The sequence below is a fragment of the Aquarana catesbeiana genome, linkage group LG10 (assembly GCF_042186555.1).
Source record: "Aquarana catesbeiana isolate 2022-GZ linkage group LG10, ASM4218655v1, whole genome shotgun sequence".
Classification (NCBI taxonomy): Eukaryota; Metazoa; Chordata; class Amphibia; order Anura; family Ranidae; genus Aquarana; species Aquarana catesbeiana.
This window is the reverse complement of record NC_133333.1, coordinates 153,008,102-153,022,131: the sequence shown is the minus strand read 5'-3', so window position 1 is coordinate 153,022,131 and position 14,030 is coordinate 153,008,102. Positions and strand designations below refer to the sequence as shown.

At 45.3% G+C, this 14,030-nt stretch overlaps 1 protein-coding gene across 2 annotated transcripts in view; it reads right to left on the bottom strand.

Annotated features, from left to right (window-relative positions):
- The window catches only part of LMTK3 (lemur tyrosine kinase 3), a 196,600-nt gene that overhangs the window by 24,479 nt on the left and 158,091 nt on the right, over window positions 1–14,030 (bottom strand). Inside the window, exons 13-14 of one of the 2 annotated variants that reach the window (XM_073602761.1) lie at window positions 3,431–3,789; window positions 1,207–1,258 (exon numbers count right to left, since the gene is read on the bottom strand). In XM_073602761.1, the coding sequence (XP_073458862.1) occupies window positions 1,207–1,258; window positions 3,431–3,789 (411 nt within the window). Of the gene's footprint in view, window positions 1–1,206; window positions 1,319–3,430; window positions 3,790–14,030 lie in introns of both variants that reach the window. The other variant, XM_073602760.1, reaches the window with a different exon arrangement.

Sequence of the window (14,030 nt, the reverse complement as noted above, 5' to 3'; positions counted from 1 at the left end):
CCCTTGTCAGGAGAGCAGCCGATCAGCTCTCCTCTACTCACGTCTGTCAGACGCGAATGAGGAAAAGCCGATCAACGGCTCTTCCTGTTTACATCATGATCAGCTGCGATTGGACACGGCTGATCACGTGGTAAAGATCCTCCTTCAGAGGCTCTTTACTGAGATCAGTATAGCGGTGTGTTAGACTGACACACCGCACCACCAAATGCCGCAATGCGAGCCCCCAGGTGCGCGCAAGAGCGGTCGTTCTGGGAGGACATCATATGACATCCACCCAGAACTAGAGCCACGCCGCCCAGCCGTCATTTGACGGCCGGCGGGCGGAAAGCAGTTAAAGGATCTGCTACTATTGGCTTGGTGCCAGATACTACAGCATGCCTTCGGAGATCTAGTGGCATGAATGCCGGGATGGGTCAGGGCAGTTTTGGCAGCAAAAGGGGGACCTACTTAATATTAGCTGGGTCATCATAATGTCATGGATGATTAGTGTAAATAGTAATATAAATGTTGAGGTATGTTCTTGACACTCTACTATGTCCTCAAAACTTGCTTGCCCCCTACTACTACCATACACTGCATCTCTGCCTCTCATTTTACACTCATCTATCATAGTAGTTTTTTCGGAGGGTGATAATCTTCAGAAAGTTGGTATGTGCATAGCAAATTCTATGGAGTCTGACAGCACTGATAGATGAATTATTTTGACAAAATAATTATGATTGGACTCTACTATATGCCTGCTATTCAACACTTTATTTTACTTTACTTTTACTTTTTTTCACTTTACTTTACTATTCAACAGTTTATATTAATATTGTTTTTGCCAGCACATAAACTCTTTCAATGCAAACAATGTAGCTGCACACTAGATACAATCCTGTACCGACCAGTACAGGGTAACAAACCATGTAATACATACAATTTATACATTTCACTATCCTACTGGCTTATCAGACATTATCATGTTTATCAAAAAAGATGTGAAAAAGGCATTATTTTGGTATATTTAATTTCGTGTTTGTACACATAATTTTCTATTTAAAAAATGCAAAAAGGTCAGAAAATCTGAACAGCCTTAAAATTGGGTAAACAGATCAACTTGAAAATTGTTATGCATTTGTAATGGACAATTCTACTACACTTTACCTCCCATGCTGAAATATTGGAATAAATTACTTTAGCTAGAATAAAAAAAATATGTCTTACTGAAGCCATCCGCTGATGAAAAAGCATCCATACTTGATTCTAGTGAAGAATTCTGGGGAATAAGATCATTCTCTGCTGCATTATTATTACCTAATTCATTTGTAGGTGTTTCCTAGGATGAACAATAATAAATCAGTACATCACTATAACAGTCGGGATTTGATTAGTGCTAACATTTTAAGATGTTTCCCTTGACAGAAAGGAAAGCCAACATGTAAATCAACACTGTATTTTTTTTTTTACTGGAGCTGAAGCCAAAAAAAAAAAAAAAAGAAAAAATGATTTTCTCGGTTATTAGTAAATTAGAGCCCAAAGGGACAACAGAAATTATTTAAATCATTTAAACACGAGCACCATCTTACAGGTTACGCTTATCTTGCATCTCTCTAGAAGTAAAAGCAGCAGCAAATGTTACTTCCAAGTTAAAATTAGAAAAAAGAAAAGTATTTTTACATCTCTGTTCCCATATTGCTAATTTAAGTATCAGGTCAGTATGCTATGAGAATACCCTACTTTGTATATCATCATGAAAGTGCAAATAAAATCGTATGCCCAGGCTGCTTATCTAACAGCTGTACAGTGATGCTAAGGTCAGAAAAATCTAACATATGGAAATAGGATACACTGTCTAGACTTATGTAAAGTACCACTAAACCCCAAAACAAAAGTGTACTTAAAGGGGTTGTAAAGATGTTTTTTTTTTTTTTTTTAAATAACAAACATGTTATACTTACCTTCACTGTGCAGCTCGTTCTGCACAGAGTGGCCCCGAACCTGGTCTTCTGGGGTCCCTCGGCGGCTGCTTCAGCTCCTCCCCGCAAGCATTTACCACCTTCATGCGAGCTCCCTCGCACGGTGGTGAGTGCTTGCGGGCGCGCTCCCGTGATACAGCCGGCGGCTATAGCCGCTCGCTGTATCACTCGGCCCCGCCCCCCGGCGCGCCGCGTCATCGGATGTGATTGACAGCAGCGCGAGCCAATGGCTGCGCTGCTTTCAATCCATCCACTGCAGCCAATCAGCGACCAGGCTGAGCTGCAATGAAGCTGACGAGGACGAGGAGCGAAGATTCGAGGCGTCAGGTAAGTAAAACGGGGGGGCTGGGGGCGGCGGTACTGTCAAAAGTTTTTTCACCTTAATGCATAGAATGCATTAAGGTGAAAAAATTTTTACCTTTACAACCCCTTTTAATTACAATGAATCAATCCTTAGATATAGTGGCTGCAGTAGTTTCCTTTTTTTCCAGGTCTTTTCCCTTTGGTAATTTTGTGAGTGTCCCTGGGTGGCTACATTTACTTCTCCCTCTGTCTATGGAGGGAGCTATGGCAGCCATGTAGGCAGGACTTGAAACATGTGATGGAATTAATAGTTTACACAAGGAAGATAACATTTGTTTTTGCTGCCAGTTCATCTCACAGGAAGTAAGAAGAACACTGCATTTCTGGCAAGATCATCAGGTATTTTCTGTACCCCCATCGCAGCATCGTGCAGGTTTCAGGTCTCAGGTCTCAGCAGGGGGGCAGATTTGTTCTGGGAGGAGGGGGGATTTATGCTTAGGGGGTAAGCATGCAGATTAGTGCTCAGTGTTTTTTTGGGAAGATTTTTGCTGGCAAAAACTACTCATATATCTTGGGGGTGTGGGGGGGGGGGGGGCAGTTTGGCATTTTATCTCTGGGCTCTAGGTAACCTTGCCCCAGTGTTCTGTCAAAAGAGCCAACTCATCAAAATCTCCAATTAGGTAACTTCCGGTGATTCTCCAGCAGCAGTACTTGCAGATTTCGATGACTTGGCTGTTTTCACACAACACCAGCAGCGGTATACAGCACGATACAGGACGAGTTGGGTGTTTTGACAGAACAGTGGCTAGGGAGTAAAAAAGTTGTCACCGCCTTGGAGGCGGCCATGTTGTTGGTTAGTAGCGGGCAGACTAACAATATCCACTCATTATATAGTGTATACGCTGTCAGTGTTCTGTAAAAACAGGTAACTTGTAGAAATCTACAATTACTGTTGCTGGAGAGTCACCGGAAGTGACGTAATTGGAGATTTTGATGAGTTGGCTCTTTTGACAGAACACCAGCACTGCTTGCAGATAATGTTTTTAGAATGAAAAGTGAAAACTAAAGCAGCCACCACATCTAGGGACTGGTAAGCTAAAATATGTTAATTTTGTGGGGTTTCAATCAGCTTTAATGATCTTGAAAACATGAGCATTTAAATCTATTACCTGGTCAAAAAGATAAACAGTTACATCGTCAAAGAAGGACACCATCTTCCTCTTCCTGTCAAAGTCATCATCCGCTTCATCGGCTGATTTGGGGGATTTTAGCAGACTACGCAAATTACGCCCATCATCTGTCTCAGATACTACAATTGGGATCCCAGTCACCTCTCCTTCAGACTCTGAGCCTGTTCTCTGTGACTCTTGAAGTCCAAACCCATCATCGTCTTCATCCTCATCTTCCTTATTGAAATGTAAATCTCTTTTTTCTTCTTCATTGTCCCACAAAGACTTTCGCCCAGAGCAGCTCTGGAATGTTTGAAGGTTCAGTGGTGGAAGAGATAAAGAAAGCCTGGCAACTTTTGCTGGGAGGATAAAAAAGAAAATTTTCTTGACTATAGGATTCGTCAACTTACAGTCCTTAACTTATAACAACAACACAACGCTGGGTGACATGGGTTTAAATGGCCACAACAGCCCTTTTATTAAACAAATTAATAAACAATAAACAGAACAATTTAACACCAGGAGGGGGTCTTTGGGTGTCCTTAAATCACATTTTGATTAATACCAACCATGTCCTCAGCTGTGCCCCATCCGGATCGAAGACGTTGCGACTTCCACATTTTACTTTCCCCCAGGGGACCTAGCTCCTGGGAGAACCACCAACAACCAACCAGGTGGGAGCGCCATACCCTAGATGGGCTCCAATACTTCTACAATCTGTTTAATCCTTGACCCCCAAAGACACCCTGACCTGCCAGCTGCTGTGACAAAATGCAAAAGATTAAAACCCCTTTATTTATTTTTTAGTAAATTTTTTTTTTTTTTTTTAAATGAAACATCCAAATTGTCCCCCCCCCCCCCCCCCCATACCACCTCCTAACCAGAACAGAGGGCGGAGGGTGGGAACTCTTCAATCAAGGAACTTTCCGGAGTGATTACCCATCAGTCTTTGCACACACAAAAAACCCCTGCGGCTCCACCCTGACCACCTGACCCTTGATACTCCAATAAGGTAAGCTACTCCCCTACCCCCACTAACTACTTAATTATTTAACCCTTCCCCAGACCTGTTCCTCCCTTAGTCATGACAACCCTGCGTCTATTTTTTTCTTCTCCGGGTCGCACTTGACTATAGGATTCGTCAACTTACGGTCCTTAACTTATAATAACAACACAACGCTGTGTGACATGGGTTTAAATGGCCACAACAGCCCTTTTATTAAACACATAAATAAACAACAAACAGAACAATTTAACACCAGGAGGGGGTATTTGGGTGTCCTTAAATCACATTTAGATTATTACCAACCATGTCCTCAGCTGTGCCCCATCCGGCTCGAAGACGTTGCGACTTCCACATTTTACTTTTCACCAGGGGACCTAGCTCCTGGGAGAACCACCAAAAACCAACCAGGTGGGAGCGCCATACCCTAGATGGGCCCCAATACTTCTACAATCTGTTTAATCCTTGACCCCCCCCAAAGACCCCCTGACTCACCACGCGAGCCTGAGTGACACCTTACTCAAGCGAGTCCCTCCACACCTGAAGAGCCCTCTGAGCTCCTTCTTGTAATCCCAAAAACCAGAAATCTGTTCCCACGGCATTCAAATGCACTCCATCATCCCTCCAATAACCAATAGACAGGTCCTCCAGGTCCCGATGGCGAACCACCAAGCCCCCTAGACGAGACAGAAAGCATCCTATCTCCCTGTTGGCTTTAATCCTGGCCTTATTCAAGCGCTCAACAGAGCGAGCATGACACCAATTGTGTCGTGCCACTATGTCCGACCACACTATGACAATACCAGGGAAATCACGCATCAAGCGCAAAATGTCAAATTTAACATTCCTGACAATGTCCCTGGCGGCCCGAACCCCGATGTCATTCCCTCCCACGGAGTGCAAGAGAACATCAGGAGGCCTGTCAACTCTTGAATAATAATGAAAGTCGGGGAGAACCCGGCCCCACATCATGCCTCTAATTCCCAGCCATTTACAGACCGCTTAACTCCGGGGAACGCCGAGTTGTCTCCCTTCGGGCCGTGCATCCGCTCTGATCGCCCCCCAGAAGACGTAAGAGTCTCCCAAAATCCACACCAGGCCCTGAGGGAAACCTGTAATAAGAAAACCAAAGAAAAAACATAGAGCCAAACAAACAAAACGCCAGAAAAACAATTAAATATCAATGAACAACATTATAGCATGTGCGGGCGGACATAAATTTTAAAACAGTCAGACTCCCACCTCCTTATACGTTTCACCACCTGTTGACTCAATCCCCAGCGAGCCGCCTCAGTAGCTGCCCCACTCTGAAAACGCCACAGGGATGAACCATCCACATGCCGCAAAAACGGCCCTTGCACACCCTCCTGAATCTGCGCGAAGTGCTGTACAGCGAGCACTGGACACCCCGTCTCCGGAAGCACCTTGAACAACGTCACGGCAACACCCTTTCCCAGCTGATCAGTTTTTGATCTGCTGATATGAAGCTGGACATTGTCCGCAGCGATCTGTACATCTGGAAACATCAACCCACCCACACCACACTTATTTTTACTCACTAACTCCCCAATCCGCAGGGCCCCAAAAAAGGGCAAAGAAAAAGCCGCCGTAAACAGTTGTACCTCATAAAGGGAGGAACAAACCCTGGGCAAGATTCCTACCAGGTCCTGGAGCAGCTCAAAGGACACCGAGCGCCTGGTATCTTGTACCACACGTCCGCACCAAAATCCTTTCATGATAAAAAAAGAAAGAGAAAACCTGCGCTATCAAGCAAAAAATTAATATAACTGCAGCTGCAACAAAACCACAAATATCAATGAGGTGAAAAATTACATACAAAGAAAAAATTGTGCGCTTGCATTAGATATTTAAATCTATATTACTACATGATTATCATAAGTAGATAAACAAATAAATAAAAAAATAAATAAAAAACACCATCAAAGTTATTTGTGAGTGAATTAGAAAGTCGCTATGCTACAGAGCAAACAGCGACATGTAAGTCAAATACTAATATTGACCATTGCATACATATAAACCAACAATAAAGTTATAAACTGGTGTGCAAAAAAGAAAAAACAAAAAAACAAAGGTTATTCCACCCAAGTGCAAAGTCATAAAGTTCAAAATTGCATCCTGAGTCGCAGGAAAAACGCATATCCAAAGTTCATGAATTGCATTCCTTAGTGTGTATAAATATATATATATATAAAAATAAAAATCACCATCAAAGTTAATTGAGAGTGAATTAGAAAGTCGCTATGCTACAGAGCAAACAGCGACATGTAAGTCAAATACTAATATTGACCATTGCATACATATAAACCAACAATAAATTTATAAACTGGTGTGCAAAAAAGAAAAAACAAAAAAACAAAGGTTATTCCACCCAAGTGCAAGTCATAAGTGATAAAGTTCAAAATTGCATCCTGAGTCGCAGGAAAAACACATATCCAAAGTTCATGAATTGTATTCCTTAGTGTGTATAAAGGAATAAGGGGACGTGAAGGGACCTCCAACCACCAGTGGATCCGAAGGTTGATAATAGATGTATCCTTACCAGACATGTTGGACCTCCTTTATAGCAAGGTCTTAGAAGCATGCAGATTTAGCCCTCTGCAGGGACAGTAGATGTCAGCTCACCACACAGCTGGAGATGGTTCCGACACTTCCGCATTGATGTAAACACTCCCTCGTTTGGACTCGTAGGTAAAGAAGGGGAGAAAGAAAAAACTCCAATGGTATAGTATGTAAAAAAGGGGAATTTTATTGCCTCAGACAACTAGGCATCTTTAAAACATTCAAAACATAAAAGCAAAATATAAAAACAACAGAGACGCTCGTGCTAGGTTACTTGGGGCTCTATGGCGATCTGGCGTACACTGCGTAGCCACGCCCTACATGTTTCCTGATAGGTGCCCTTTTGAAGACGTGACCTATCACGAAAAATGTAGGGCGTGGCTACATGTAGTAATATAGATTTAAATATCTAATGCAACCGCACAATTTTTTCTTTGTATAAAATCCTTTAATGGCCTGTCGCACCATGAAATCTTTCGTAACGTCAAGCAGGCCTTCTAGCTTCAAAAGGAAAGCTAGCGCAGCCAACCTCCGGTTCATTTTGGATACAGATGCGCCCACGGAAAACTGCGTCCCAATCATATACAACAGCAGGGAAAGTCTGTCCCGATCTGAAGAACAACCCCCAATGGAACTTACCAATCCGTACCAGTCCCGCCAAACAGACGAGTAGGCTGCCCATGTACCCTCACTCACCGAGCGCTGCACTAGGGCACCAGCTATTCCAATGCCAGTCTCCACAGATGTGCGGGACAAGGAACCGACCTCTGCTCCGCCGCCAGCTTCCGGAACCTGTCCCACTGAAAACGAGACAAGGCATCAGCAATGGAATTTTCTACTCCCGGTACATGTACAGCTTTCACAGAACAGTTCAAACTTAAACAACGAAGAACAAGAAAACGCAGCAAGCGCACTACCGGCGGAGATGAAGCAGACAGACTGGACACAACCACAACCACCCCCATGTTATCGCAATGAAAGCAAACCTGACGATTTTGAAATCTAGGCCCCCAAATATCCACCACGATCGGGAAAAGCTCCAATAACACCAAATTGCTCAAGAATCCCGTGGCACGCCATTCCTCCGGCCACGCCGCCGCATACCATGCCCCTTGACAATAAGCCCCGAAACCCAAGCTGCCAGCAGCATCGGTATACAGGTCAAAGTCAAAGGCCAACACCATCGGGGCCATCCACAAGGACCTCCCGTTATAAGAAGCCAGAAACTCATCCCATACCTGCAGATCAGCCTTGTGTTCGCCCGAAAGCCTAATGTAATGATGCGGCAATCGCACCCCAGAAGTAGCGGCACTAAGGCGACGGCAAAAAATGCGCCCCATAGGCATGATGTGGCAGGCGAAATTAAGCTTCCCCAACAAGGATTGCAACTGTTTCAGCCTAATTTTTTTTGCCTGCAGGGCCGCACCAACCATCAATCGCAGGTCCTCCAATTTTGCAATCGGCAAGCGGCACTCCATCGCCTGCATGTCAATGATGATGCACAGGAATTGAATCTCTGTGGAAGGACCTTCCGTTTTTTCTGGCGCAAGAGGGATCCGAAACACTGAGCGACGCCTTCCAACATACGCAACAGGCCTGTACAAACCGTGGACTTCGGGGGGGGGGGGGGGGGGGGGGGCGATACAAAGAAAATCATCAAGGTAATGCAGAACAGAGTGCACTTGCGATTCCTCCCGTACCACCCATTCAACAAAAGTACTAAAAGTCTCAAAATAGGAACAGGAAATAGAGCAGCCCATGGGAAGACAACGGTCAACAAAAAACTCCCCACCCCAAAAACAACCCAGCAGCGGTTGGCTCTCCAGATGAACTGGCAACAGACGAAAAGCGGATTCAATATCCGTCTTCGCCAACAATGCCCCCCGTCCATACCGCTGAACCCAACTGACGGCCGCATCAAAAGAGGTATATGACACAGAAGTTAAATCAGGCTCAATCACCGTAGCTCCTTTTGGATACGACAAATGATAAATGGAAGTATGGCTAGACGGGTTGCATCAGATGCAGCACCTCATCCCAAAATAACTTAATAATTGATCAATAGGGAGGGCAGGGGATTATAATGGTGCCAAAGAAAAAGGTATGAAGATAAGATAGTAGATGTAAAATTACAAAAAATACTTTATTTCACAATATTCAATACATACAAGAAGCGATAAAATCAATGCTGAGGGGTGAAAAGCAATTGAAAATTACCTTGCCAATGTGTGAGAAACGCCTGCACAAGCTCTGCACACATTGGCAAGGTAATTTTCAATTGCTTTTCACCCCTCAGCATTTTTAAACAATCCCCCTCCTTATTCCCAACTCTGCCTTCATTCATCCTCTCTCAGGACGCATCATCCCCCTGACACTGACTAATTTCCAACTATCATTTCTCATATGCAATATAAGCAACGATCTTCTATAGCCACATGCCTCATAAATAGCCCATTGGGTAAGCCTTTTTTCTATTATCACCTCTTACCCTTGTATAAGAGTATTGCCACTACCTCTTTTTTGAGGTCAAATGGCTCATTTTCAACCTTCCCTCTTTTTATGCATTTTTTCAGATTATTATCCATTACCTTCACTAGTCTTCTAAGCTTGTCTCTCAACTCATCTCCAGGCGTTTCCGTCTTATCAACCAATCTGTTTTTAAAGTGTGAGTCTTTTTGAGGCTTTTATGCCCCATTTAATTTACGTGCGGTCTATGACCCCAATCACGTCCTAAAAAATTGTGTGTTTTACATACACTTCAAGCCTGTATAGCCATAATTATCTCCTAATTTGTAATACATTTGAATACCAGGTCTTTTATGTGCCCCCTGCAGATATAGATACGGTGCAGTCTGGTCTTTCCTCGGCTGGGGATTCCCCGCCGGGCCTCCCCCGGGTGTCTGGTTTTCAGGTATGTTCGGGATCCTGGGGCGTTGCATGGTCACCTCCCTTTGTGAATCAGTCCAGCCATATACTCCAACATATATCATTGTTCATAACAGCCTACATCCTAATGTCTATTTATCTGTTTGTTTATATGATGTTTTTGTATCTCTATGCATAGATTCTTATATATTGCAACAAGCTCTTACCATTCCCTGAGGAAGCCAATGTCTTGGCGAAACATGTAGGAAACTGAGCTCTTGCTTTGAAGGCCGCCTCTACCTGGCCCACCCTACTGCATTGTGGTCATGTACAATATATATGTTAATTGCAGCCAATGATTTTATCGTTTCTTGTATGTATTGAATATTGTGAAATAAAGTATTTTTTGTAATTTTACATCTCCTATCTTATCTTCATACCTTTTTTCTTTGGCACCGTTATAATCCCCTGCCTTCACTATTGATCAATTATACGACAAATGATGAATAAGCCGGAATTTGTGGGGTTCTTTTTTAGGGACCACCCCCAAAGGTGACACATGCAACAAAGGTATGGGTGGGTGATTGAAGGGGCCGGCCATCCTGCCCATGTCAACCTCCTTAGCCAATTTCTCAGTCACAACCTGAGGAAACTGAAATGTAGATTTTAAATTCTTGGGCACAGATGGCCCTGTCAAAGGTAATGAACAGGGAATTCAAAAGCCATTGGCAAAGCCATCGGCAAGGAAAACCGCAGCCGCTCTCCTGGGGTACCTATTTAGGTACGGTAGCATCTCGGATTACCAGAGTCCTCCCTTTTTGAAGCGGAATCCCCTGATTGGTGCTTCCCTTTTTTAAAACACTTTCCGCTGACGAAACTGTTCATCATAGCAAAACCACGCCAATCCCCCATATACCCTATGGGCTTCCCCAATAGCGTCCAAGTAGCAAAAGAGCGGAGAACAGTTTTCAGGTTCCCTTTCACCGATGACGCTGGCCAATATAGCAAAGGCCTGAAGCCAATTGGAAAAAGTCCTAGGGATAAGCCGCCAGCGACGCTTCTCCTCCTCCTCCTTCTTACTCTCGTCTGCCTTCCCTTTGTCTATGTTAAACTTCTCTAAAGGCAAGAGGGAGAATATTTCCACGTATTCTCCTCGCCAAATCTTTTCCCTGATTTTGGGCTTAAGATGCACCCCCAACGGACCTTTGAAGCATACATAGACCTCGCATTGCGCCTTTTCCGCCAAACGAACCCCATCATCTCCAGACTCCTTAGCCTTACACGACTCCGAGCCGCTGGCCTTCATCGTCTGGGAAGCAGACTCGACTACCGCCGGTGATAATGCAACCTCGGTACCCACTGCTGCGTCCTTCTGCCCCAGCCCGTCACGCAGTGATGCTGCGCCCGCCACCGTTGGCAGCGCAGAACGAGGTACGATGGAGACATCACGGCCTAAGCCATCAGATGTGGCCGCGGCAGGGACCCACACCTCCGTTGGCCCCAAAACGGGCCCAGTAGGCCCAGGCGGAGCAAAACGGTCAGACAAATCACGAAAACCCGCAAAAAATTCCGCTAAGCCCAACACACCCCCAGTGTCCCTTACCGGCAGACCTACTGTAACCCCGCCCTGGGACCCACCCTGATCACCAGCACCAATCCCAACACCCTCAGCTAAAGAGGCAGATACGGAATGTGACTTACCAGGCTACCTGCAAGCCGGATCTCGAGCAGCCGCACTCCCGGATCCCAGCTGGCTCCGAATAGCAGGGCGCACGACCGCTGACTGCCCATCGCCGTCATCACTGGATACCTCGCCGGATTCATCGGAAGACTCACGGAAAGAAGTTGCCGCAGGTGCCCTTCTCGCTGTAGACTCAGGCCCAGAGCGCCCCGGCGTATCTTCGTCCGCCTCAGGCAAAATCGGAAAGCTGCGGGGTCCCCGTGCACCCCCAGCTGTGGAAGGGGGTCGCTGACCCTTTAATTGGGCATAGCCACTCCCCTGTGTAGCTGTCACTCTCTCATCAGTGTTTTCAGGCTGCACAGAGGGCGCCAAATGCCTTCTGCTGCCTGACGCTGAAATCTTCTTACGCAGAGCCTCACTCCCAGCCACAGGGGAGGGGGCCGTTCGATCCTAGTTCACAGCAGAGGAACGATGCAACCTGAGCTCCCGGCAGGCTCTGGATCCACTAGCAGACATCCCAGTACCAGAGGGGACAGGGCTCCCGCCCCTCCCCACAGCCGAACGGGTCCCGCGTCGAGCCGGCCTCCTGCTAGGCACATCAGCAGGAGAGCCGGCCGCCATGTCCTGATTCAGAAGGGAGGGGGATCAGAGCGTGGTGTCCCCTCCTCCCGCAGGTCCCGCCATTGGCGGGGATTCCTCCCAGGCCCACCGCTGGAGCCAGAGGCAAGTGGCACAGCAGGGGACACTGGAGGGTTCCTGGCGGAGCTCCCAGGCGGCAGCTGGACCCAGGGGGTGTGAGAAGGGCAACCCCCAACCCCCCAAACATGCCCATCAACTGTTGTTGGAGCCACTGTGGACCCCGCGTAGCAGCTGCGGCCCTGACCTGGTCCCATAAGGCCTCCAAGTCGCTCATTCTGTCCTGTATTCCTTTCCGCAGGGGAACAGCAGAACTCTTTAATCAAGGAACTTTCCGGAGTGGTTACCCATCAGTCTTTGCACTTACAAAAACCCCCCGCGGCTCCACTCTGACCATCTGACCCTTGATACTCCAATAAGGTAAGCTACTCCCCTACCCCCACTAACTACTTAATTATTTAACCCTTCCCCAGACCTGTTCCTCCCTTAGTCATGACGACCCTGCGTCTATTTTTTTCTTCTCCGGGTCGCACTTTTAGTTAATACAGTTGCCAAAATACAGTATTACTCAGGGCCAGATATTGTCCTTCTTACTCCCTAAGTTTGAGCAGCCTATCTTTGTAAATATCTGTTTGAAGGCATGAGAACACTAGGGCTGCATGTTTGGTCTGCCTCTCTCTCTTGAAAGGACAGGTCTAAAAGCACAAGAAGACACTAATTTGCTATGATTAGGCTACAGCTGTGTTTAACTCCAGGTTTTAGGTACCTCTAGCAGGATATGTTTTCTTGTTTTCTTTCATTTTCCACAGACAATTGAATGACTGGAGATGATTTACTAAAGGAAAATGTTTGCTTCGCAAGGGAATTTTCCCCAATCACATACCCAATCACATACCCAAACACATGCAAGGAAAATAAAAATAAAAAACAGCATTTTTGCTTGCAAACGATTTGACAATGGAAGTCAGCAGAGCTTCACCACATTCACATTCGGGGAAAATTTCAGATTTTTAACCACTTGACCTCCATGAGATTTACCCCCCTCATGACCAGGGCATTTTTTGCGATACGGCACTGCGCTACTTTAACTGATGATTGTACGGGCGCGCGATGCTGTACCCAAACAAAATGTATGTCCTTTTTTTCCCACAAATAGAGCTTTCTTTTGGTGGTATTTTGATCACCTCTGCGGTTTTTACTTTTTTGCGCTATAAACAAAAAAAGAAAGACAATTTTGAAAAAAAAAAACAATATTTTTTACCTTCTGCTATAAGACATATCCAATAAAAAAATTGAAAAAAATCTAATTTCTTCATAAATTTAGGCCAATATGTATTCTGCTACATATTTTTGTAAAAAAAAAATACCAATCAGTGTATATTGATTGATTTTGCGCAAAAGTTTTACTGTCTACAAATTATGGGATAGTTTTATTTATTTAAATTTTTTTTTTTTTACTAGTAATGGAGGCAATCAGCGACTTATAGCGGGACTGCAATATTGCGGCAGACACAAATTCCATCCCTTCCCTCCTGTCAGAACAGTGCTCTGCCTTGTTTCCATAGGCAGATTGCCATTCTGCCTCTTTGTCTAATGATTGTCGGGTGCCGGAAGACATTGGGTACCATACAACCGCTGATCGGCTTCCGCTGTGTGTAATCACAGTGGAAGCAAGCCGCCAGCGGCATTCATGTGTACCCCCCACCCGGAGGTGTCAGATAATGCATAGATACGTTATCTGGCGCACAGGTGCCACCCTGTAGCAGTAAAACTGCTATAGGGTGGACCTGAACTGGTTAATCTGTGTAAAATCCTAAAAATTATTAATTAGTGGT